This window comes from Macaca mulatta, chromosome 11, assembly GCF_049350105.2.
Source record: "Macaca mulatta isolate MMU2019108-1 chromosome 11, T2T-MMU8v2.0, whole genome shotgun sequence".
Lineage (NCBI taxonomy): Eukaryota > Metazoa > Chordata > Mammalia > Primates > Cercopithecidae > Macaca > Macaca mulatta.
The window spans coordinates 8841736-8867280 of NC_133416.1; the positions used below are offsets into that span (position 1 = coordinate 8841736).

General features: G+C 45.4%; 1 protein-coding gene across 22 annotated transcripts in view; it reads right to left on the reverse strand.

Moving 5' to 3' along the window:
* Positions 1-829: 829 nt before the first annotated feature.
* Positions 830-25545, reverse strand: part of LOC715795 (solute carrier family 2, facilitated glucose transporter member 3) — an 85021-nt gene continuing 60305 nt past the window's right edge. For 14 of the 22 annotated variants that reach the window (XM_077953522.1, XM_077953527.1, XM_077953524.1 and 11 more), the window contains 9 exons: positions 20688-20780; positions 19557-19717; positions 17722-17962; positions 16656-16818; positions 15217-15404; positions 9051-9155; positions 7335-7436; positions 5701-5904; positions 830-2863 (listed from right to left, as the gene is read on the reverse strand). In XM_077953522.1, coding sequence (XP_077809648.1) covers positions 2645-2863; positions 5701-5904; positions 7335-7436; positions 9051-9155; positions 15217-15404; positions 16656-16818; positions 17722-17962; positions 19557-19717; positions 20688-20780 — 1476 coding nt within the window. In that variant the 3' untranslated portion in view covers positions 830-2644. Of the gene's footprint in view, positions 2904-5677; positions 5905-7334; positions 7437-9050; positions 9156-15216; positions 15405-16655; positions 16819-17721; positions 17963-19556; positions 19718-19873; positions 20781-25545 lie in introns of all 22 variants that reach the window. The other 8 variants (XM_077953539.1, XM_077953538.1, XM_077953540.1 and 5 more) reach the window with 4 other exon arrangements.

Here is a 25545-nt window from a genome sequence, read left to right on the forward strand (position 1 = left end):
TTACAGGCATAAGCCACCGCGCCCAGACTATGTGCATTTTATGTAAGGGACTTGAGTATCCCTGAATTTTGATATCTAAGAAGGCGTCTAGGAACCAGTCCCCTGGGGACAGCAGGAACTATTGTATGTCACAAGGATGCCCTGACAGCAGTGTGGGATGAATTGTAGAGAGCAAAGACTGGAGGAGGAAGGAAGCGGAAAGGAACACAAGAGAAAAACAGAAAAAAACAAAACAAAACTAGTTCTCACTGGGGAAAGAAAGCAACGTAATTCATCAAGTATGAAAAGCAAGGCACAAAGGCTTTTTCACTTAATCTGCATAGTAAACACATATTGCTATTCTCTTTTTTTTTTTTTTTTTTTTGAGACAAAGTCTCACTCTCATCCCCCAGGCTGGAGTCTAATGGCACAATCTCGGCTCACTGCAACCTCCACCTCCTGGGTTCAAGCAATTCTCTTGCCTCAGCCTCCCGAGTACCTGGGAATTACAGGCGCCTGCCACCACGTCCGGCTAATTTTTTTGTATTTTTAGTAGAGACAGGGTTTCACCATATTGGCCAGGCTGGTCCCAAACTCCTAACCTCAGGTGATCCACTTGCCTTGGCCTCCCAAAGTGCTGGGATTACAGGCGTGAGCCACCGGGCCCAGCCAAATATTGCTATTCTCTTATATGTATGAGACTCTAAGAACAGAGTCTCATATGAGTATGAGGGTCTCATACAAGTCTCAAGGTCACAACAGGTACTGAGTAGTCAACTCAGGATTTAAAGCAGATTTTGTTGTCATAGGAACGGCAAATAATAATAATAATAATAATGTGTCCGTGATGTCATGTACACTCAGAATTTTTATTTTAAAACAAAGAATCAAACTAACATTAATAATGGAAAATCCATCTGGAAATATTCACAGTCTTCTCAGTGAGGAATAGGAAAACAATTTCCCTGCCTTACTGCCAACCTGTTTGAAGAGCCAGAAGTTGACGTGAAGTTGGAAGGTCACCTTTCCAGCTAAACCCCACTCCATAGCTAGGTGCATTTTTATTCAAAAGCTCCATGAGCAGAGGCAACAGTGAGAACTGAGAACCAAAATACTGTCATTGGCAAGGGTTTGGCTAAAGGTTCTGAGACGTGTAAACACCAAGAAGGGAAAGGGAGATTGAGCAACATATGAAAATGGGGCTGTAGGAACAAACACAGAGAAAATAAGTCACCAATAACGTACTTGCACCCAGAGCAAAGTGACAGTGCACATACATTCATCCTCTCAAGTGTGGCTACACTGCACATTGACTCATGCTATCTCAAACGTGGTTTATTGGAAAGATTCAAGTCCCCTAAGGGCACTCGGCATCGGACCACAGTGACATGGTAACAGACATATGCAAGCGTGCCGTGACCCTAAAGCCACAACACACTGTAGATAATAATCGCTCAGAAAAAAATCCTCTCCCAGAGCTAAAGTTACAAATTCCAAGTTTGCTGTAAACATTCTTTGGGGAATTCCTTTAAAGGTATGAGTTAAAATAAAACAGAAAATCAACACCTAAAATCTCCTAAAGAACAAAGTAGAGAAATAATGAATCTCTGCCAAGAACCAATTATTTTAGGTTTCTCATTTGGATGGCTCTCCCACAAGATAGGTGGCAGGATTACTTCAAAAGTCATGAGACTACTACAAGAAGAAGGAGTTATTTCGTCCAGTGAGGGGAACAGGCTTTCTAGAAATCACTTTCCCTTCCCTCAACTCTGTCCAAAATTAGAACCCATCAACTGCCATTAACTACAATGCCCATATTAGTTAATAATCCTAGATTTCAAGTACTACTACATGTAAACTATTACCTTAAATTTCCAAAGGAAATCAGTAGCTTTATTAAATAGGCATACAACTTTTCTGAGAAATTAAAGAGTTTCCATCTGAAAGACAGAAACTGGTAGTGGTAACATGCAGACCTCAGGCACCACATCATTTACCCTCCAATAATGAACTACATTTCTCCCTAAATTCTACTTATTGCACCTGAACCTCTCCAGCATCAAATCTTCTACTCTATAACCTCTCTTTAAACACCTCCCTCTAATCTTAATTTCCTTCTGTTTTTATTATTTGGCAAAATTACACTTAAAAAATAAATATTTATGTAATTAAACCAGAGGATGAAATAAATAAGACTCAAGTTAATTTGCCGTGTAGAGCTGTATCGAAGTGAGGAAGGTGCTCTTACATAAACCCCCTCTGCCTTCCACACTCATATGTGCATCTGCTTCCTGGTTAGTCTGAGCTTGGGGGAACTGCACCTTACTTTTCTTCTCCTGTATCCCCTAATGCGGCAATATTAGAACCCAAGGGAGGAAAAGCTGGCAAAGTTGTCATATGCCAAGTGGCCAATCCCTCCTGAAATGAAGGTAGGTTCACTCGGTCTCTCCTAAGCAGAAGAGAATGTCCAGGAAATAAAATCTTTAGAAAGCCATTGAAAATCCAACAAACTCCAGCCTTGGGGTGCTCATGGAGTGCGTGGGACGAGAAAGGAATCAAGTGGCAGCATTCAGAAGCAATCCTGGGTTCATCCTGATGAGGTCTCTCCTTGTTCAGGGAGAGATGGCTTTTCCCATGCTGGGAGGGAGGTGGAAGCGGGCATGACTTAGACATTGGTGGTGGTCTCCTTAGGAGGCTGGATGCTGTTCATCTCCATGACGGCGTCCTTCCCAGATCTATTTGCACCTTGCGCCTGCCCTTCAAAGGCCCGTGTGATATCCTCAAAAGTCCTGCCACGGGTCTCAGGGACTTTGAAGAAGGTAAAGATCAAGAAGGTAATGAGGAAGCCAGTGAAGATAATAAAAACGTAGGCTCCTAAATAGTGCTAGTGAGAGGACAGAAGAAAGGAAGGTTTTTATAAAAATCTGGTCATTGACAAACTCAATTTCCTTCACATTCATATTTCTAATATGCTTCAAGCTATAACCTTTCCATATTTAATAAAAACAGAGGCTGGGCACAGTGGCTTACGCCTGTAGTGAGCTGCACCCGGCCTTGAGTATTATTTTTAAAATCTGTGTTTCTGAGCTGGGTGTAGTGGCCATGCCTGTAATCGCAGCACTTTTAGAGGCCGAGGCGGGTGGATCACTTGAGGCCAGGAGTTTGAGACCAGCCTGGCCAACATGACAAAACCCTGTCTCTACTAAAAAGACAAAAAAAAAAAAAATTGCTGGGAGTAGTGGCATGCACCTGTAATCTCAGTTACTCAGAAGGCTGAGGCAAGAGAACCACTTGATCCCAGGAGGCGGAGGTTGCAGCGAGTCGAGAGTGAGCCACTGCATTCCACCGTGGGCAGCAGAGCAAGACTCCATCTCACATAATAACAAAATGAATAAAGTTCCCAGTTTTGCCATCCCATTTCAATCTTTCCTGCTGTCATTTTTTTTCCTATGTGTTATTGAAAATCTGGTTTACAGCCCTTGATGTCCAATCTTTCATGGCATCAGTAATTACAGTAGTCCCCAGTTACCCACAGGTTTTTTTTTTTTGAGATGGAGTTTTGCTCTTGTTGCCCAGGCTGGCATGCAATGTCATGAGTTCCATTCACCGCATCCTCCGCCTCCTGGGTTCAAGTGATTCTCCTGCCTCAGCCTCCCGAATAGCTGGGATTACAGGCATGTGCCACCACGCCTGGCTAATTTTGTATTTTTAGTAGAGACGGGGTTTCTCCATGTTGGTCAGGCTGGTCTCACACTCCCGACCTCAGGTGATCCTCTCGACTTGGTCTCCCAAAATGCTGGGATTACAGGTGTGAGCCACTGTGCCTGGCCACCTTTTTTTTTTTTTTTTTTTTTGAGATGGAGTTTCACTCTTGTTGCCAGGTTGGAGTGCAATGGTGCCATCTCGGCTCACTGCAACCTCTGCCTCCCGTGTTCAAGCAATTATCCTGCCTCAGCCTCTCAAGTACCTGAGATTACAGGCGCTTCCTGCCATCACACCCAGCTAATTTTTTGAATTGTTAATAGAGACAGGGTTTCACGATATTGGCCAGGCCGGTCTCGAACTTCTGACCTCGTGATCCGCCCACCTCAGCCTCCCGAAGTGCTGGAATTACAGGCGTGAGCCACCTCACCCATCCTCTTTTTTCTTCTTCACAATTTTATGGACAAAAGATACATTCTTAGGCTGGGCACAGGGGTGCATGCCTGTAATCCCAGAGCTTTGGGAGGCTGAGGTGGGAGGATCACTTGAACCCAGGAGGTTGAGACCAGCCTGGGCAACATAGCAGGCCCCCGTCTCTATTTGTAAATTTTTTTGTTTTGTTTTGTTTTTGAGATGGAGTCTAGCTCTGTCACCCAGACTGGAGTGTCATGGCAAGATCTTGGCTCACCACAAACTTCACCTCCTGGGTTCAAGTGATTCTCCTGCCTCAGCCTCCCGAGTAGCTAGGACTACAGGTTTGTGCCACCACACCTGGCTAATTTTTGTATTTTTAGTAGAGATGGGGTTTCACCATGATGGTCAGGCTAATCTCGAACTCTTTTTTTTTTTTTTTGGAGACAGAGTCTGGCTCTATAGCCCAGGCTGGAGTGCAGTGGCGCGATCTCGACCTCGGCTCACTGCAAGCTCCGCCTCCTGGGTTCACGCCATTCTCCTGCCTCAGCCTCCTGAGTAGCTGGGACTACAGGCGCCCGCCACCGCGCCTGGCTAATTTTTTGTATTTTTAGTAGAGACGGGGTTTCACCATGGTCTCGATCTCCCGACCTCGTGATCTGCCCGCTTCGGCCTCCCAAAGTACTGGGATTACAAGCGTGAGCCACCGCGCCCGGCCAATCTCGAACTCTTGACCCCAAGTGATCCTCCCGCCTCCGCCTCCCAAAGTCCTGGGATTACCTGCTTGAGCTACTGCGCCCGGGTGCAATTTAAAACTTATGGATTGTTTATTTGTGGAATTTTCCATTTAATACTTTTACACTCAGGTAACTGAAACTGCAGATGAGGAAGGACTATTGTATTATTATTATTATTATATATTTTTTGAGACGGAGTTTCACTCTTGTTGCCGAGGCTGGAGTGCAATGGCCCGATCTCGGCTCACCGCAACCTCCGCCTCCTGGGCTCAAGCGATTCTCCTGCCTCAGCCTCCCGAGTAGCTGGGATTATAGGCATGCACCACCACGCCCGGCTAATTTTGTATTTTTAGTAGAGACGGGGTTTCTCCATGTTGGTCAGGGTGGTTTCTATCTCCCGATCTCAGGCGATCCGCCTGCCTCAGCCGCCCAAAGTGCTGGGATTACAGGAGTGAGCCACCTCCCCCAGCCTGACTACTGTATTAATGTGTATCTTCAATATGTCAGCCTAAGTAGGCTGGTTTTAAGACAAGGTGAGTGGGACAGGCGCGGTGGCTCACACCTGTAATCCCAGCACTTTGGGAGGCCAAGGAGAGCAGATCACCAGGTCAAGAGCTGGTGACCATCCTGGCCAACATGGGGAAACCCCCTCTCTACTAAGCATACAAAAATTAGCTGGGGGTGGTGGCGCAGGCCTGTAGTCCCAGCTACTCAGGAGGCTTGGGCAGGAGAATTGCTTGATCCCGGGAGGTGGAGTTTGCAGCGAGCTGAGATTGGGCAACTGCACACCAGGGCGAGACTCAGTTTCAAAAAAATATAGATAGATAGATAGATAGATAGATAGATACATAGATAAGTTGAGTTTACTTACAGCAGCAGAGGGGAAGAGCAATCCGACTAGGAAGTTGGAGGTCCAGTTGGAGCAGCCGGCCACTGCCATCGCAGCTGGGCGGGGGCCCTGGCTGAAGAGTTCGGCCACAATAAACCAGGGAATGGGGCCTGGTCCAATTTCAAAAAAGGCCACAAAGACCAAGATAGCCCCAATACAGACAAAGCTCATCCCATTATAGGTATCCTGTAAGAGGAAGGAACAGAGAAAATTAAATTTAAAGACAGTGTAACCCAGAATCTAGGTTCCCAGAGGCAACTAATGGCAAGCTCCTCTTGTCTCTGATGTACAATACGATGAGTGGCTGTGGAATCAATAGGCTTGGATTTATTTCTGTTTTTATTTTTTGAGACAGGGTCTTACTCTGTTGCCCAGGCTAGAGTGCAGTGGTGCTATAACAGCTCATTGCATCATTGATCTCCTGGGCTTAAGCAATCCTTCCACCTCAGCCTCTCAAATAGCTGGGACTTCAGGCATGTGCCACCACACGTGGCTAATTAAAACACAATTTTTTGTTTTTCTTTTGTCTGGGCACTGTGGCTCACGCCTATAGTCCCAGCACTTTGGGAGGGTGAAGTGAGGGATTATTTGAGGTCAGGAGTTGGAGACCAGCCTGGCCAACATGGTGAAACCCTGTCTCTACTAAAAAACACAAAAATTAGCTGGGTGTGGTGGCGCGTGCCTGTAATCCCAGCTACCAGGGAGACTGAGGCAGGAGAATCAATTAAGCCTGGGAGGCAGAGATTGCAGCAAGCTGAGATGGCGACATTGCACTCCAGCCTGGGTGACAGAGCAAGACCCTGTCTCAAGAAACAAACAAACAAAAAATGTACTTTTTTTTTTTAGAGACAGTTTCTTGTCATGTTGCCTAGGCTGGTCTTGAACTTCTGGGCTCAAGCAATCCTCTCACCTTGGCCTCCCAAAGTGTTAAGATGACAGGAATGAAGCACTGCGCCCAGCCAGGCTTGAATTTTTGAATCCCATCTATGTGATCTCATATATATCACTTTGTACTGAGACCCTGTCATCATCTATAAAGTGTGATTACCTTGATATTATTTTAAGAATTAAATTAGGCCAGGCATGGTGGCTCATGCCTGTAATCCCAGCAATTTGGGAGACCGAGGCAGGTGGATCATCTGAGGTCGGGAGCTCGAGACCAGTCTGACCAACATGGAGAAACCCCGTCTCTACTAAAAATACAAAATTAGCTGGGCGTGGTGGCGCATGCCAGTAATCCTAGCTACTGGGGAGGCTGACACAGGAGAATCACTTGAACCCAGGAGGCAGAGTTTGCGGTGAGCCGAGATTGCACCACTGCACTCCAGCCTGGTCAACAAGAGCAAAACTCTGTCTCAAACAAACAAACAAAGAATTAAATTAGATAATTTATTTTATAGACTCTAACAATGTTCTATAAATGTAAGGATTCTAACAGTTTATCTCTAGTTCTCTGAAGACCCACGTTTCTTAAAAACTCTGGGCGTCCTGCTTCTCTCCTCTGACTTTGTTGACAAACTGCAACCTTAACAACCCACCCCTTGTGTCACAGAAGTCAACTGTAACCTCTCCTCCTTTCCCCCTCCCTCGCTTTTCTTCACTCAAAGAGCACTCACCTTTAATAACAAAGAAACAGTCATGAGCATGGAACAAACAGCCATCCCTCCAAGGCCTATCATATGCAGAGTCCTTCTTCCTGCCCTTTCCACCAGAAATAGCTGGAAGAAGAATATGACATGAAACTTCAGTTTTCCTTTCCATGAAAACAGTGTCTGAGCTACTTGGAATCTGCCTTACCAACAGCAGGACACTTGTTATGGATACACCTCCTGTGATTTATGATTTTATATACATACATATTGTGTTCCATTCACAGGTCCTGGCTCAAAATCCCCCTAGCCCTTGGTAGAGTCTTTTGTCATAATGTTGGGATGCCGCAGGCCTCAGAAAATAGAATTCTTCTCTGACTTTCTCCTGCCCTCCCACTTGGCAGGACACTAATCTGATTGCGGGTCATAAAACCCTCATTTCAGAGTGGGTCCTGCCCCACCCGAAACGCTACAGAGAGGCCAAAATAATCCAAACAGACAGGCCTGGCTGGGTTCAGATCATTCCCTTTTTGTCCAATCACGTTTCAGAACAGTTGTCCATGCTTCAATCATAGAGAACCAATTAAGTCTGCAGAAAAGGCCCAAAGGCAGGGTGTGGGGAACTTGCAGATATCTGAACCCGTGGAAGCTGACAGGAAGGTCAGCAACAAATCATCTATGCACTAGGAGTGCACCCCAACTCCACAGAGACAGAGGCTCCCACGCTCAGGGTCCCTCCAGACCTCGTCCTGTGAATCACTTCATCTGGTTGTTTATTTCTGTGCTTTAAAATATCCTTTAAATCAAACCAGGAAACATTTTTCCTGAGTTTTGTGAGCCACTGTAGCCAATTAATCCAACCCAAAGAGGGCGTGGTGGGAATCCCCATCTATAGCTGGTGGGTCAGAAGCACAGGTAAACAACCTGGAGCTTGTGATGGGCATCAGGAGTGGGGGGCAGTCTTGGGAACTGTGCCACCAACCTGCGAGATCCGATGCTATCTCCAGGTAGTGTCAGAATTAAATCACAGGACACCTAGATGGTGTCCACTGCAGAACTGATTGCTTACGTGATGGGGACAAATCCTTAAATATTTTGGGGGTCACAGAAATCTTCTGTTATTATTGTTGTTTCAGTGTAAAAACAGGAAAAACAGTTTGAAAGTTTTTCCAAAAACCTCTCCTCCAATTCCAAGTTCAAAGCATACTGCATAGTCCCTTCTATACTTCCTCTTTTCCCATCCATCCCATATTTGCTTGAAGAGTGAAGACTACATTCAGCATTGAATGTATCTCTTTTTTCCAAAGGAAAATTAAACAATAGTCTGGGCGTGGTGGCTCACACCTGTAATCCCAGCACTTTGGGAGGCCAAGGCAGGTGGATCACCAGAGGTCAGGAGTTCAAGACCAGCCTGGCCAACATAGCAAAACCCCGTCTCTACTAAAAATACGAAAATGAGTTAGGCGTGTTGGCGCATGCCTGTAGTCCGAGCTACTCGGGGAGGCTGAGGCAGGAGAATCACTTGAACCCAGGAGGTGGAGGTTGCAGTGAGCTGAGATCGTGCCACTGTACTCTAGCCTGGGCAACAGAGCAAGACTCTGTCTCAAAAAATTAAAAAAAATAAAAATAAATAAACAACAAAAAAGGTGTAACTAAATAATGGTGGAACTGTGCAATCCATCTTTGAACATCTGTAGCAAGGATTCTTTTCTCCCCCCAAAATTATCAAACCATCCAACTTACAGAAACTACAGTGAAGACAGTATTAACCACACCCGCGCCGATGGTGGCATAGATGGGCTCTTCAACACCTGCATCCTTGAAGATTCCTGTTGAGTAATAGAACACCTAGTAGAAAAGAAAACATGCAACTTTGATACAAACTTCATACCAGTTACACAGAACCCTCAAAAAATACTTAAGGCTGAGCATGGTTGCGGGGGCCTATAATCCCAGCACTTTGGGAGGCCGAGGCAAGCAGATCGCCTGAGGTCAGGAGTTCAAGATCAGCCTGGCCAATATGGTGGAACCCCATCTCTACTAAAAATACAAATATTAGCCAGGCATGATGGGGCACACCTGTAGTCCCAGTTTCTCGGGAGGCCAGACAGAACGAGACTCTGTCTCCATAAAATAAAATTTAAAAAATACTTAAAGGTCCCAGGAGGTAAGAAGTCCTTACGGTTTTTGTTCAATCCTAATATCCCTTCTGCAAATGAATTATCTTCTAAATCTTATCTCCTTTCTCTCTTTTTTTTTTTTTGACAGATTCTCAATCTGTCACCCAGGCTGGAGTGCAGTGGCACGATTTTGGCTCACTGCAACCTCCATCGCCCGGGTTCAAGCGATTCTCCTGCCTCAGCCTCCCGAGTAGCTGGGATTACAGGCTCCTGCCACCATGCCTGGCTAATTTTTGTATTAATTTTTTTTATTTTGAGACGGAGTCTCTTTCTGTTGCCCAGGCTGGAATGCAGCAGCGTGATCTTGGCCACTGCAACCTCCGCCTACAGGGTTCAAGCGATTCTCCTGCCTCAGCCTCTCAAGTAGCTGGGACTACAGGCATGTGCCACCAGGCCCGGCTAATTTTTTGTAGAGACAAGGTTTCACCGTGTTAGCCAGGATGGTCTCGATCTCCTGATCGCGTGATCCGCCCACCTCAGCCTCCCAAAGTGCTGGGATTACAGGTGTGAGCCACCGTGCCCAGCCAATTTTGTGTTTTTTTTAGCAGAGACAGGCTTTCGCCATGTTGGTCGGGTTGGTCTTGAGCTCCTGACCTCGTGATCCGCCCCCCTCTGCCTCCCAAAGCGCTAGGATTACACGTGTGAGCCACTGCACCTCGCCCTCCTTTCTCTTTTTAAATGTTCTCAATGTTAGCTACTAATTTCCATTGTTCCTTCTAACTATGCTTATTCCCACTGTTCCGTTTACTCTTGCTTATGTCCACTTCACCAACTTATATGAAGGTGTAATTCCTACTAACTGATTTCTTTTTTATAAGTTGAGACAGCAACTCTGTTGCGCACACTGTTCTCAAATTCTTGGTCCCAAGTGATCTTCCTGCCTCTCAGACTCCCAAGTTGCTGGGATTATAGGCATGTGCCATCACGCCCAGCTAAATGCTTGTTTAATTGACTCTTCCCCAAACCCTCAAAACATTGATAGGCACATTGATGTCTCAATTTGATAGTGAACTAATTGAATAACCTTATCCTGCTCATTGAATAAGCAGAGTTTGGGCTGTATTTCCTAGGCCTAGGCCCTTTTGAAGTGTTTTATGAAATAATACCAGCTACTATTGTAATTTAATATATATTAAATAAATTACTATGTTTGTTATTTACTAGGCACTGCGCTAAAATGTAAGTTTGCTGGCCGAGCACAGTGTTTCATTCCTGTAATCCCAGCATTTTGGGAGGCCAAGGCAGGCGGATAACCTGAGGTGTTCGAGACCAGCCTAGCCAACATGATGAAATCCTGTCTCTAATAAAAATTTAAAAATCAGCTGGGTGTGGTGGTGGGTACCTGTAATCCCAGCTGCTTGGGAGGCTGACGTAGGAGAATCGCTTGAGCCTGGGTGGTGGAGGTTGCAGTGAACTGAGATTGTGCCACTGCACTCCAGCCTGGGCAATAGAGCGAGACTCTGTATCAAAAAAAAAGAAAAAAAAAGAAAAAAAAATAAGGTTGCTACAACTACCATAGCTATGAGAAACTGGCCATGTGCGGTGGCTCACGCCTCTAATCTCAGCACTTTGGGAGGCCAAGGCGGGTAGATCACCTTAAGTTGGGAGTTCAAGAGCACCCTGACAACATGGAGAAACCCCATCTCTACTAAAAATACAACATTAGCAGGGCATGGTTGTGCAAGCCTGTAATCCCAGCTACTCGGGAGGCTGAGGCAGGAGAATCAATTAAACCCAGGAGGTGGAGGTTGCGGTGAGCCGAGATTGCACCAGTGTACCCCAGCCTGGGCAATAAGAGTGAAACTCTGTCTCAAAAAAAAAAAAAAAAAAAAAAGAAAAGAAAGAAATATTAAAATATTGGACTCAGACCACAAGTTAACAAGGGAACATTATCTAGGTTACCTAGGTTCGCTTCAGTTTGTTTCACCCAGAGTATTTGCCTCCATAGCAATATTTATTAGTCTTTTTGATGAATATGGACCTCTACATTGGGATTTACCTTCTCAAGAAATAACTCTCTAAATCCCTAAGATGTAAGATACAAACTATGTATATTTATATTTTCTAAAACAAGATTATAATTGGCCAGGTGCAGTTGCTCACAACTGTAATCCCAGCACATTGAGAGGCAGAGGCAAGCGGATCATCTGATGTCAGGAGTTCAAGGCCAGCTTGACCAACAAGGTGAAACTCCATCTCTACTAAAAATACAAAAATTAGCCGGGTGTGGTGGCAAGTGCCTGTAGTCCCAGCCACTCAGGAGGCTGAGAGAGGAGAATTGCTTGAACCCGGGAGGCAGAGGTTGCAGTGAGCCGAGATCGAGCTACTGAACTCCAGCCTGGGCAACGGAGCAAGACTCTGTCTCAAAACAAAACAAAACAAAATCCCAACATATTTTATGATGACATCAAGCTTGTGGGGAAAGATATTAGGTTGGTGCAAAAGTCATTACTTGAGCAGTTTAAATAAGCTATAAATAGTTACGACAATTCTCTTTATCATAATGTCTACACATCAAAAACCTAATGTACATGTACACATCTCAATAAAACTTCTTGGGCCAGGCAAGGTGTCTCACGTCTGTAATCCCAGCACTCTGGGAGGCATAGGCGGGCGGATCACTTGAGGTCAGGAGTTAGAGACCTGACTAACCTGGAAAAACCCCGTCTCTACTAAAAACACAAAATTAGCCAGGTGAGGTGGCACATGCCTGTAATCCCAGCTACTCAAAAGGCTGAGGCAGGAGAATCACTTGAACCCGGGAGGCGGAGGTTGCAGTGAGCCGAGATCGCGCCACTACACTCCAGCCTGGGTGACAGAGTGAGACTCCGTCTCAAAACAACAACAATAACAAAAAAAAAAAACCATCGTTTGCACAAAAGTAGGCTGGAAAAGTGATTTTCAAGCCTGCTATGCATCAGATGGATTGACTGATTGATTTTTAGGTGGTGCATACCACCACGCCCGGCTAATTTTTATATTTTTAGTAGAGACGGGCTTTTGCCATGTTGGCCAGGCTGGTCTCTAACTCCTGACCTCAGGTGATCTGCCCACCTCGGCCACCCAAATGCTGGGATTACAGGCATGAGCCACCGCCCCCGGCCCAGATTTATTTTTTTACAGACAATTTCCAGCCCTCTTATACACAGACTTTCCATTCAGCCGACTCAGGAATCCCATCCCCCATAATTCTGGTGCAGCCAGCTTTAGGTGATGATTATATGTGGAGCAAAATCCGCTCATTGACTAAATTGGGAGCCACCTTAGTCCAACAATAATTAATGTACAGGCCGGGCGTGGTGGCTCATGCCTGTAATCCCAGCACTTTGGAGGCTGAGGTGGGTGGATCACTTGAGGCCAGGAGTTCAAGACCAGACTGGCCAACATGGTGAAACCCCATCTCTACTAAAAACACAAAATTAGCTGTGAGTTGTGTCGGCTGCCTGTAATTCCAGCTACTTGAGAGGCTGAGGCAGGAGAATCACTTGAACCCGGGAGGCAGAGGTTGCTATGAGCTGAGATTGCGCTACTGCTCTCTAGCCTGGGTGACAGAGCAAGACTACCTCTCAAAAAAAAAGAGCCAGGTGTGGTGGCTCACACCTGTAATCCCAGCACTTTGGGAGGCCAAGGCAGGCAGATCATAAAGTCAGGAGATAGAGACCATCTTGGCTAACACGGTAAAACACTGCCTCTACTAAAAATACAAAAAATTAGCCGGGCGTGGTAGCACGTGCCTGTAGTCCCAGCTAATCGGGAGGCTGAGGCAGGAGAATCACTTGAACCAGGGAGGCAGAGGTTGCAGTGAGCCGAGATTGCACCACTGCACTCCAGCCTGGGTGACAGAGCGAGAAAGAAAAGAAAAGAAAAAAAGAAAAGAAAAGAAAAAAAGAAAAGAAAAGAGAAAAGAAAGAGAAAGAAAGGAGGGAGGGAGGGAGGAAAAGAAAGAGCAAGCAAGCAAGCACACACCATACTCTGAAGTGGGAGGAGTCTGTCTCTCAGAGTGCTCATGGATCGTCTGTAATTTCCCACAGGTGATTTTTTTTCTAATCCTGTTTTGCAGGGCCAGGACTGTCTTGAGGCAGGTAGGGAGTTGCCTCAGGCACAATCTTTTTTTTTCTTTTTTTTTTTTTTTCTTTCTTTTTTTTGTAATAGGCACAGAATTAATGCAAGGTACATTCTTTAAAGAGGTGCTCATTCTCAGGGCTACACTTGCACGTAGCTGCCTCACCTGCCGAGTCCCAGCTCTGCTGCTCTGGAAGGTCTCGGGAGCACATTTTTCTCCAGTAACACGTGTGGCCTACATTATCATTTCCAAATGAGGAATTTGAGACTGGGATTCATCAAAATCACCAATCACCTAGGAGGCTTTTTCTAACTACTGTGTATTTCCTTCCAAGTTTTTTTTGTTTTGTTTTGTTTTTAAGACAGGGTCATGCTATATTGCCCAGGCTTGACTCCTGGACATAAGTGATATTCCCACCTCAACCTCTGAGTAGCAGCCACCACATCTGGCTCCTTGTACGTTCTGATAAAACAGCCTCTAACCCCTCACAAGAAGCACTGCCACTTCAAATACAAATATCCTGGTGTGCTAGGAAGGAGAAAAGGCCAAGAACCAACTTGGATCAGGTGGATCAGGAGTTGGAGACCAGCCTGGCCAAGATGGTGAAACCCCATCTCTACTAATTTTGAGCATTTTGATGCTCACAATAGTAAGTTTTGCAAAATGCTTTGTTACAAAATTATTTAATCTCATTGATCAAAGACTAATGGAAAACCCTCAGGGGATGAAGCACAAGGGTGCTCTTCATATCCATATTTTATCCACGATCCACTAGAAGGCATAGGAATACTCTCTTCCCGCAACCCACATTCAATAGCAGGAAGCTGATATTTGCATGGAATACAAGGGCTACCTGCCAAATGCTAGCTCTTTAAACAATCATTGCCTATTCTAGTTGTAAACACATACAGACTGGTAAAGTCAGCTCAGTCTGAAGTTGCCAGTGTCCTTCCAGGCTCTTTTTTCTTTTCTTTTCTTTCTTTCTTTTTTTCTTTCTTTCTTTCTTTCTCTCTTTCTTTCTTGTTTTCCTTCCTTCCTTCCCTCTCTTTCTTTCCTTTCTTCTCTCTCTTTTTTCTTTCTCCCTTCCTTTCCTTCCTTCCTTTCTTCCTTCTTTCCTTCCTGCCTGCCTTTCTTTCTTCTTTCTCTTTCTTTCTTTCTTTCTTTCTTTCTTTCTTTCTTTCTTTCTTTCTTTCTTTCTTTCTTTCTTTCTTTCTTTCTTTCTTTCTTTCTTTCTTTTCTTTTCTTTTCTTTTCTTTTCTTTCTGTCTTTCTTTTCTTTCTGTCTGTCTTTCTTTTCTTCTTTCTAGAAGGAGTTCTGCTCTGGTTGCTCTGGCTGGAGTGCAATGGCTCAATCTCCACTCACTGCAACCTCCACCTCCCAGGTCCAAGCGATTGTCCGGCCTCAGCCTCCCGAGTAGAGCACCACCACGCCCAGCTAATTTTTGTCTTTTTTTTTTTTTTTTTTAGATGAAGACTCCCAGTCTGTCACCCAAGCTAGAGTGCAGTGGCGCAATCTCAGCTCACTGCAATCTTTACCTCCCGGGTTCAAGTGATTCTCCTGCCTCAGCCTCCTGAGTAGCTGGGACTACAGAGGCACACCGCCACCATGCCCGGCATTTTAAGTGAAATTTTGTAAGACACCTTTGACCCTAAAGTATCATACTCACAGCATTGATCCCAGACAGCTGCTGAGAGAGCTGGAGCACAATGGAAATGATGATGGGCTGTCGGTAGCTGGACACTCTAAAGAGCTCCAGCACGGTGACTTGCTTTTCTTGTGACATCCTTACACTCTCATCTTTCATCTCCTGGATGTCTTGAAATACATCCTGGGTGCCCCACAACCGCTGGAGGACTGGTGAAAAGAAGAAAGAGGAAAGGATAAAGACAATGTGCTGCCCCAAATTCATTCTTCCTGTAAGGCAGCCAGGAAAGGGCTGCATGAGATGAGGTGATCGATAGCATGCATTCCTGAACCTGCCTTCTCACCTCATTCTTTAGGGGCTGAAAATTTTACTCAAGAGTAATCAGAGCCCAGCGCGGTGGCTCATGCCTGTAATCCCAGCACTTTGGGAGGCCAAGGCGTGTGGATCACCTGAGGTCAGGAGTTCGAGACCAGCCTGGCCAACATGGTGAAACCCCATCTCTAATAAAAATACAAATTAGATGGGCCAGGCATGGTGGCTCACACCTGTAATCCCATCACTTTGGGAGGCCGAGGCAGGCGAATCACAAGGTGAGGAGTTCGAGACCAGCCTGGTCAACATGGTGAAACCCCATCTCTAATAAAAATTAGCTGGCGTGGTGGCACACACAAAAAAATTAGCTGGCGTGGTGGCACACGCACCTGTAGTCCCAGTTACTTGGGAGGCTAAGGCAGGAGAATCACTTGAAACTGGGAGGCAGAGGTTGCAGTCAGCCGAGATTGCACCACCGCACTGCAGCCTGGGCAACAGAGCAAGACTGCGTCTCAAAAAAAAAAAAAAGTTGCCCAGGCGCGGTGGGTCATGCCTGTAATGCCACCACTTTGGGAGGCCAAGGCAGGTGGATCACGAGGTCAGGAGACTGAGACCATCCTGGCTAACACGGTGAAACTCCATCTCTACTAAAAATACAAAAAATTAGCCAAGCATGGTGGTGGGTGCCTGTAATCCCCGCTACTCAGGAGGCTGAGGCAGGAGAATGGTGTGAACTTGGGAGGCAGAGCTTGCAGTGAGCCGAGAGCATGCCACTGCACTCCAGCCTGGGCGACAGAGGGAGACTCTGTCTCCAAAAAAAAAAAAAAAAGCACAAAATTAGCTGGGCGTGGTGGTGGTGGCACACGCCTATAATCCCACCTACTCCGGAGGCTGAGACAGGAGAATTGCTTAGAACCCAGGAGGCGAAGGTTGCAGTGAGCTGAGATCGCACTACTGCACTCCAGGCTGGGCAACAGAGCGAGATTCTGTCTCAAAAAAAGAAAAAACAAGGAAGAGTAATCAGAACCGTCTTCACTTGGATTCTGATGGTCAGGGAAAGGGTACGACAGAAAATAGGTCCAGTACCCTCATCCTTAAAACAAACCACAACCATATACTTCGTATACTAAAGAGTGAAAGATACTCACTCCACTTAGCATTCTCCTCTTCTTTTCTGTTAATGAGCAAAAATCTGGGACTTTCAGGGCAACATGGAAGGGTTGCACTTTGTAGGATAGCAGGAAGGATGGTGAAGCCTAATAGCACGGGCCATAGCTCTTCAGACCCAAGGATGAATTCCAGACCAAAGATCTAGAAACCACACAAAGATAATGCTATAAACCCCATACTTCATAGGCCACAAGTTCATTAAAAAACAAGTTGGCTGGGTGCAGTAGCTGACACCTGTAATTCCAGGAAGGCTGAGTCAGGTGGATCAGGAGTTCAAGACCAGGCTGGCCAAGATGGTGAAACCCCGTCTCTACTAAAAATACAAAAATTAGCCAGGCGTGATGGTGGGCACCTGTAATCCTAGCTACTCAGGAGGCTGAGGCAGAGAATTACTTGAACCCAGGAGGTGGAGGTTGCAGTGAGCCGAGATCATGCCACTGCCCTCCAGACTGGGCGACAGAGTGAGACTCCGTCTCCAAAACAAAACAAAACAAAAGTTCAGAAAATCATACATTATTTTACCATTGGAAAAAATAAAAAAATTGCCAGGCACAGTGGCTCACGCCCGTAACCCAGCATTTTGGGAGGCCGAGGTGGGTGGATCACCTGAGGTCAGGAGTTTGAGAACAGCTGGGCCAACATGGTGAAATTCTGTCTCTACTAAAAATACAAAAATTAGCTGGACGTGGTGGTACGCACCTGTAATCCCAGCCACTCGGGAAGCTGAAGCATGAGAATAACTAACCCAGGAGGCAGAGGTTGAGCCGAGATGGTGCCACTGCACTCTAGCCTGGGGGACAGAGTGACACTCCGTCTCAAAAAAAAATAAATAAAAAATAAAAAAGGAAAAAAGAAATTGTGTTTCTTTTCCTTTCTCTACTCAACCTGCTTCTTGAGCTACTATCTATGAGCTATAGTAACAATATCTAAAACTTCCATATATAATTGAACATATGCCAGATATTCTTCAGTGCTTTATCTATGTTAACTTTTTTAATGACCCATGAAACTAACACTCATTAAGTATGAGAAGTTCTAGAGTACCTGGGCCACCAGAATTCCAATTACGATGCCCAGCTGGTTGAGAGTGCCAAAGGCACCCCGCAGGGCAGTAGGCGAGATCTCTCCGATGTACATGGGCACAAAACCTGTGCACAGTCCACAGAAGAGGCCAATAACTAAGCGGCCCAAGATCAGCATTTCAACCGACTCAGCTATTTTACACAGTCCCATAAGGCAGCCACCAGCGACAGCCAACAGGTTGACAATCAGCATTGAATTACGCCTGTAAGGTTAATCAAAGACAAAGTGGAATTAGCAAAGTGAGAGGCTCCTAACCTCTCCTCTTCTGTCCTCATTATTCTGCTCTTCTCCAGGCTCATATCAACTCCTTTCTTGGTCTAACTTTTCTTTTTCACTTTCTTTCTTTTCTTTTCTTTTTTTTTTTTTTTTGAGACAGAGTCTCGCTCTGTTGCCCAGGCTGGAGTGCAGTGGCGTGATCTCGGCTCACTGCAACCTCTGACTCCCGTGTTCAAGCAATTCTCTGCCTCACGCTCCTGAGTAGCTGGGATAACAGGCACCTGCCACCATGCCCAGCTAATTTTTTTTGTGTTTTAATAGAGATGGGGTTTCATCATCTTGGCCAGGCTGGTCTTTAACTCCTGACCTCATGATCCGCCCGCCTCGGCCTCCCAAAGTGTTGGGATTGCAGGTGTGAGCCACCACACCCAGACCTTTTTTACTTTCTATTATCAGAACATTTCTAGTTGGGAGTTAGGCATGATGGTGCCCACCGGTAGTCCCAGCTACTCAGGGAGCTGAGGTGGGAGGATTGCTTGAGACTGGGAGGTCGAGGCTATAGTGAGCTATGATCGGGCCACTTCACTCCAGCCTGGGTGACAGAGCAAGACCCTACTTCTTGGGCAGAGGGAGGGCACAGGGGGAAGAACATTAGCAAGTAAATTAGGTTGCCTTATCAGTTTTTAAACGTGAGTTCCACTCCATTTCTAGAATATCTAATTGGCAAATTAAAACAGTTCCTTCGTCAGTCATAACTGAAAATATATTCTACCTTCTAAAATAGGTTACTACGCTAGTATAAAATAAGAAGATTCCGTTTTCAGCCAGGTGCGGTGGCTCATGCCTGTAAGCTTAGCACTGTGGGAGGCTGAGGTGGGCGGATCACCTGGGGTCAGGAGTTCGAGACTAGCCTGGCCAACATGGTGAAACCCCATCTCTACTAAAAATACAAAAATTAGCCGAGTGTGGTGGTGGGTGCCCGTAATTCCAGCTACTCAGGAGGCTGAGGCAGGAGAATTACTTGAACCAGGGAGGCAGAGGTTGCAGTGAGCCAAGATTGCACCATTGCACTCCAGCCTGGGTGACAAGAACGAGACTCCGTCTCAAAAAAAAAAGAAGATTCAGTTTTCTTTTTTTGGCCATTATCTACATTTGCCAGAGACTAAAGATAATTCCTACCAATCCTGTGTAAGATAACAACAACATTTATATGAGACCCCATTTTTTTTTTTTTTTTTTTTTTTTTTTTTTTTTTTTAGAAAAGTAGTCAACTTTGGACCTTGTAAATTAAGTATGTTTCTGGAAACTCCATAGTTGAGCTTACTAGGGAATAATTCTGAACTAGCCCTAGCTGGACTGCAAAGGCCAATCACTCACACAGTTCATTTCTTGCGTAGCTGGGCGGGAGCTATGGAGGGTAGAAGAGCAGTCATATTCGGGGCCAGTTGGACTAGGTTTCCCTTGATTAGAATTCAAGGTGTTCTTATTCAAAGGCATCATCATCTCCCTGCTCTAACTCTCCACACTTGTCCTCAGTGCAGCTGTAGAGCCCACTTCCTTGCCCAGTTTCTAGTCAATACCTGCCAAAGCGGTTGACAAAGAGTCCGACGGAAAAGGAGCCGATCATACCCCCGACGGAGAATATGGCCACAGACAAGGACCAGAGAGACGTGAGCAGCACCTCAGAGGGAAGGGCATTTGCCTTTTCCATCAAACTTTTCTTGATAAATTCCTTTATGATCTGCAAAATAAAAGGGTTGGTGGGAGGACACACCATTACAATTGGACGAGAACAAAAGATACAAATATGCTGGGAGCAGGGGTTCACACCTGTAATCCCAGTACTTTGGGAGGCTGAGGCGGATGGATCACCTGAGGTCAGGCGTTGGAGACCAACCTGACGAACATGGTGAAACCCCGTCTCTACTAAAAGTACAAAATTAGCGGGTTGTGGTGGCAGGCGCCTGTAATCCCAGCTGTTCGGGAGGCTGAGGTGGGAGAATCGCTTGAACCTGTGGGGCGGAGTTTTGCGGTGAGCCGAGATAGCGCCATTGCACTCAGGCCTGGGTGACAGAGCGAGACTGCGTCTCAAAACAAACAAACAAACAAAACAAATATTAGGGATCATTTCCTCCCTAGAGAATCAAGGGAATAAATAGACGGGAATGGGAGAGGCAGACAACATATTGGAGTTAATGTTAACTCTCCCTGGAATAGTAATTTTTCATTTGTCCTGAATATCCCAGTAGGTGGCAGCACTGATGTTCATTCACCTCGGCCCTCGCAAAGCGAATCCAGCTTCTTTGTACCTAACCCCTAAGGGATAATACAGGAAGTCTATCACTGTGGGTGAAAGAGTGGGAGGAAGAACAGCACCGCCCAGGGTTCAGGGAGTAAATGAGCTTTTTGCTTTGATTAAATGAACCCACTAATTTTCCCCACCAATATTGTCTCCATCTTCAGTCTTGGACAGGATAGATATAAAGTTTGTCTTAAAATCCCCTAGTTTGGGGAGGGACCCTCACTAACTGTGTTGCCCAGGATGGTGTTTAACTCCTGGGCTCAAGTGATCTTTAGGCCTCAGCCTCCGGAGTAGCTGGGACTCCAGACAGGTGCCACCGTGCCTGGCCTTAAATTCTGATTTCTTGAAACTCTGCTTAAAGGAGTAACTTCCCTATTCCAGATTCTAATTCTTGTGGCCTGGTACTCACTCTCTCAGGAGCATTGATGACCCCAGTGTTGTAGCCAAACTGGAAAGAGCCGATTGTAGCAACTGTGATGGCAAAGATCAGAGCTGGGGTGACCTGGAGGGAGGGAAGACAGGGAGGAGAGAGTGGTCCTTAAAACTTGTGATTGGTGACTGTTTCTTATTAATTATGGAGCTGTATTAGGAGAATTTGACCTGTGAGTGGTATGAAAAGGACAAACATCAAATGAGATTTAGGTAATTAATGGGGAAGACAAAGGAATAGATTATACTAAAGAACTTATCTGGAGATAAGAATGTGAAGTTAACTTGGTGAAAGTGGAAAGAAAATTGGGGAAGGAAGAAGTTAAGAGAAACTGGGTTGGTCAGTTTGGAAATATTTAAAAACTTGCATCAGGTAAAGGTAGGCAAAGAATTCCACTCAAGAACTGGGAAGGCAGAGGACAACACAGCCTTGGGTAGGATCACTAAGAATTGATCATTTTGGAAACAAACACAGTACAGTCTGATCTGTACCCAGACTCCACAGAAGCCCAGGGGTGGTGGTGGGGGAGGGTGGTGGTAGTTTGTGTCTTCACTGCTGGGCAGCTCTTTGAGTCTCTTATCTCTCAGGGCCATGTAACCTACTGGATCTACCCACTGCATCCTGTTCCCATTTGAGTCTTCTGGTTTATTAAATACTGTTCTGCTATCCCTAACCTAACCCCTGGATGGGGGAAGAAAGAACACTTGGCTCACTACAAACCTAACAAATAAGACATTTCTGGCCAGGCGTGGCGGCTCATGCCTGTCATCCCAGCACTTTGGGAGGCCGAGGCAGGTGGATCACCTGAAGTCAGGAGTTCGAGACCACCCTGGCCAACATGGTGAAACCCCATCTCTACTAAAGATACAAAAATTAGCCGGGCATGATGGTGTGTGTCTGTAATCCCAGCTACTAGGAGGGGCTGAAGCAGGAGGATCGCTTGAACCTGGGAGGCGGAGATTGCAGTGAGCCGAGACCGTGCCACTGCACTCCAGCCTGGGCAACAGAGTAAGACTCTATCTCAAAAAAAAGTGAAAATAAAAAAAAGAGAGACATTTCTTAGTGGGGGGAACCAGTCATCTTCACCTTGCCTGGAATAATTCAGCTGGGGAAGTGGATATTATTTTAGATTGCCACCTTGGGGCAGCTCAATTTGTATACCTAAAGCCATCTTCTATGTCCTTTCCCGCAACCCCACCAATCCCTTCAAACTTTCCTATCTTAAATTCCTTTCCTTTCAGGTCGACAGGGTAGATAGCAGGCTGGAAGCTTCAGTAGGAGAACTGACCTTGCCTGCAGCCTCCCAGATGTCTCAGTCACAACTAAGCATCGATACCCTGGAGGACCCTGCCAGTACAATGCTGTTACATCTTTTCCCTTTAGTAAAAGTCCCTTCTTTCTCCCCTCATCATTCACTATCTTTGAGAGATTAACTGGGATTACAGGCACCCGCCACCACACCCACACCCGGCTAATTTTTGTATTTTTAGTAGAGACAGGGTTTTACCATGTTGGTCAGGCTGGTCTCAAACTCCTAACCTCAGGTGATCCACCCACCTGGGCCTCCCAAGATGCTGGGATTACAGGCATGAGGCACTGCACCCGGCCTGTGTTGTTTTGTTTTGTTATAGCAGCATGAACAGACTTAGATTACCCTCTAAGTCTGGTTAGAATGGAAACATTTCAAGAAAAAAAAAATTGTCTTCTAGTGGTGACAGAATTGAGGGTGAGTTTCTCCCTTCTTTATTTATGTCTTTTCCTTTATTTTTTCTTCTTTACTGAAGTACACATACAATAAAGCAGATAAAAATGCACTAATCTGGAGTTTACAGTTGGGTGAATATTTACATCTGTATTCACAGATACAACCATTACCCTGATCAAGATCTAGATTCTTTAACATTTCTTGCTCCTCAAAAAGTTTCCTTGTGCTGGTTCCAGTCTATAGCCTCCCCTCCAGAAGAAACCACTATTTTTACTTCTGCCATCATCAATGAATTTTATTGTTCTTGACCTTTAAATGGAACCATAGAGTATGTACTCTTTTGTGCTCATGTTTTTTTCACTGAGTGTAGTGTCTATGAGTACTATGTGGTGGTGTTGGCAGTTCATTCCTTCTTACCGCTGAGTAGTATTCCACTTTTGGCTATGCCAACATTTATTTATCTATTCTCCCACTGATGTACGCATCATTGTTTCTAGTTCGAGCTATTATAAACATTCCTGATATTTGCTCAATGTATGAATTCTTTTCTCTTGGGTATATACTGAGGAATGAGATTGCTGGGTTGCTATTTTTTTTTTGGCGGTAAATAATAAATTCCTTTTTTTTTTTTTTTTAAAGACAGGGTCTCACTCTGTCGCCCAGGCTGGAGTTCAGTGGCACACTCTCAGCTCATTGCAGCCTCTACCTCCCAGGTTCAAGAAATTTTCGTGCCTCAGCCTCCCAAGTAGCTGGGATTACAGGCGCATGCCACCACGCCCAACTAATTTTTACATTTTCAGTAATGAGGGGGTTTCACCATATTAGCCAGGCTGGTCTCGAACCCCTGACCCTCAGTTGATCCACCCGCCTCAGCCTCCCAAAGTGCTGGGATTACAGGTGTGAGCCACCACACCTGGCTATAAATCGTAAATTCTAAGCAAAAACAAGTGAGCTACATCTTTGTCTTAATATGCATATGGTATTTTAATAATGTTTTTATACATTATTTCAATTGATCCTCAAAACTTTTGTGGGAAGTAAGTAGTTAATCTTATCACCATTTTATGGGTATAAAAACTGAAAGATAATTTAAATGACCAATTTAAGGTCAGAATATTAATAAGTTGTGAATTATGATTAGAAACTGCATTTTTTGGCCGTGCACGGTGGCTCACACCTGTAATCCCAGCACTTTGGGAGGCCAAGGCGGGCGGGTAATCCCAGCACTTTGGGGTGCCAAGGAGGGCGGATCTCCTGATCTCAGGAGTTCCAGACCAGTCTGGGCAACCTGGCAAAACCCCATCTCTACTAAAAATTAAAAAATTAGCTGGGCATGGTGGTGCACGCCTGTAAACCCAGCTACCCAGGAAGCTAAGGCAGAAGAATAGCTTGAGCCTGGGAGGTCAAGGCTGCAGAGAGCCGAGATGGTGCCCCTGCACTCCAGCCAGGGTGACAAAGGCAGACCTTGTCAAAAAGAAAGAAAGAAAGAAAGAGCCGGGCGCGGTGGCTCACGCCTGTAATCCCAGCACTTTGGGAGGCCGAGATAGGCGGATCACAAGGTCAGGAGATCGAGATCATCCTGGCTAACACGTTGAAACCCTGTCTCTACTAAAAATACAAAAAACTAGCCGGGCGTGGTGGCGGGCGCCTGCAGTCCCAGCTACTCGGGAGGCTGAGGCAGGAGAATGGCGTGAACCCAGGAGGTGGAGCTTGCAGTGAGCCGAGATCGCGCACCGAACTCCAGCCTGGGCGACAGAGTGAGACTCTGTCTCAAAAAAAAAAAAAAAAAAAAAAAAAAAAAAAAAAAAAAGGAAGGAAGGAAGGGAGAAAGAGAAAGAGAGAAAGAAAAGAAAGAAAAAGAAGAAATAGAAATGCAAACTCAAGCCCCTCCTATCCCCTCAGACCTACAGAATCAGAATTACTGAGAGCAGAGCTCAGGAATTTGTGTCTTAACAGGCTCTCCAGGTGGAGGTCAAAGGAAACAGTGGAAAAAGGGAGCTAAAGTTTGAGGGAAAACTGATCTAACCAATTTTATTTACAGATATATGAGTATATAGTTTAAAGATCTCTGAGCAGAATTATTCCATTGCTTTAACTCACTCGGTAACCCTTCCCTACATGAAACAAATCCCATTATTGGTTAAAAAAAAAATATATATATATATATATATATATTTTTATCCTTATTAAGTCTCTTATCTAACATTCTGGTGCTAAACGACGGTGAATAATATCATTTCAAGTTGTTTTTTTTCTTTACTGGTCTTTTTTAAAGGCCATTCCAAGTGTATTTCATGTACCACTTAAAGTATGGTGTCCAGAACTAATCTTCGTGAAAAAACTATAGTTTATCAAAAGAAAGACCTTGTGGTTACAATGTGAATATTCATAATTATATATATATTTTTGAAACGGAGTCTCGCTCTGTCACCCAGGCTGGAGTGTAATGGCGTGATCTTGGCTCACTCCAGCCTCTGCCTCCTGGATTCAAGAAGCTGCAGACAGAATCTAGCTAAACATAGAGACCGTTTCAAGGCAGTGTTTGTTTATCCTCATCTGCCTCCCTGAGTCATTTCTATCTCCAAGGAATGAACCAGTGGGAGGTTATAAAGGGGTTACCTTCACTTCCTTATTAGTTCCCACTTTCCTTTCTTGCCTGTCATCTTCTGACGTGCACAGAACGTAACCTCCCTAGGACAATCAAAACCTAGAAATATTTCCCTTAGACACAACTCTTATGTCTTGACTGTTCTCCTTCCAGCTCTTCAATATTTGTATCTCAGTTTGTCTTTTTTTTTTTTTTTTTTTTTTGAGACGGAGTCTCGCTCTGTCACCCAGGCTGCAGTGCAGTGGCCGGATCTCAGCTCACTGCAAGCTCCGCCTCCCGGGTTCACGCCATTCTCCTGCCTCAGCCTCCCGAGTAGCTGGGACTACAGGCGCCCGCCACCTCGCCCGGCTAGTTTTTTTTGTATTTTTTAGTAGAGACGGGGTTTCACCGTGTTAGCCAGGATGGTCTCGATCTCCTGACGTCGTGATCCACCCGTCTCGGCCTCCCAAAGTGCTGGGATTACAGGCTTGAGCCACCGCGCCCGGCCTTTTTTTTTTTTTTTTTAAACAATTCCCTTTCTTGTT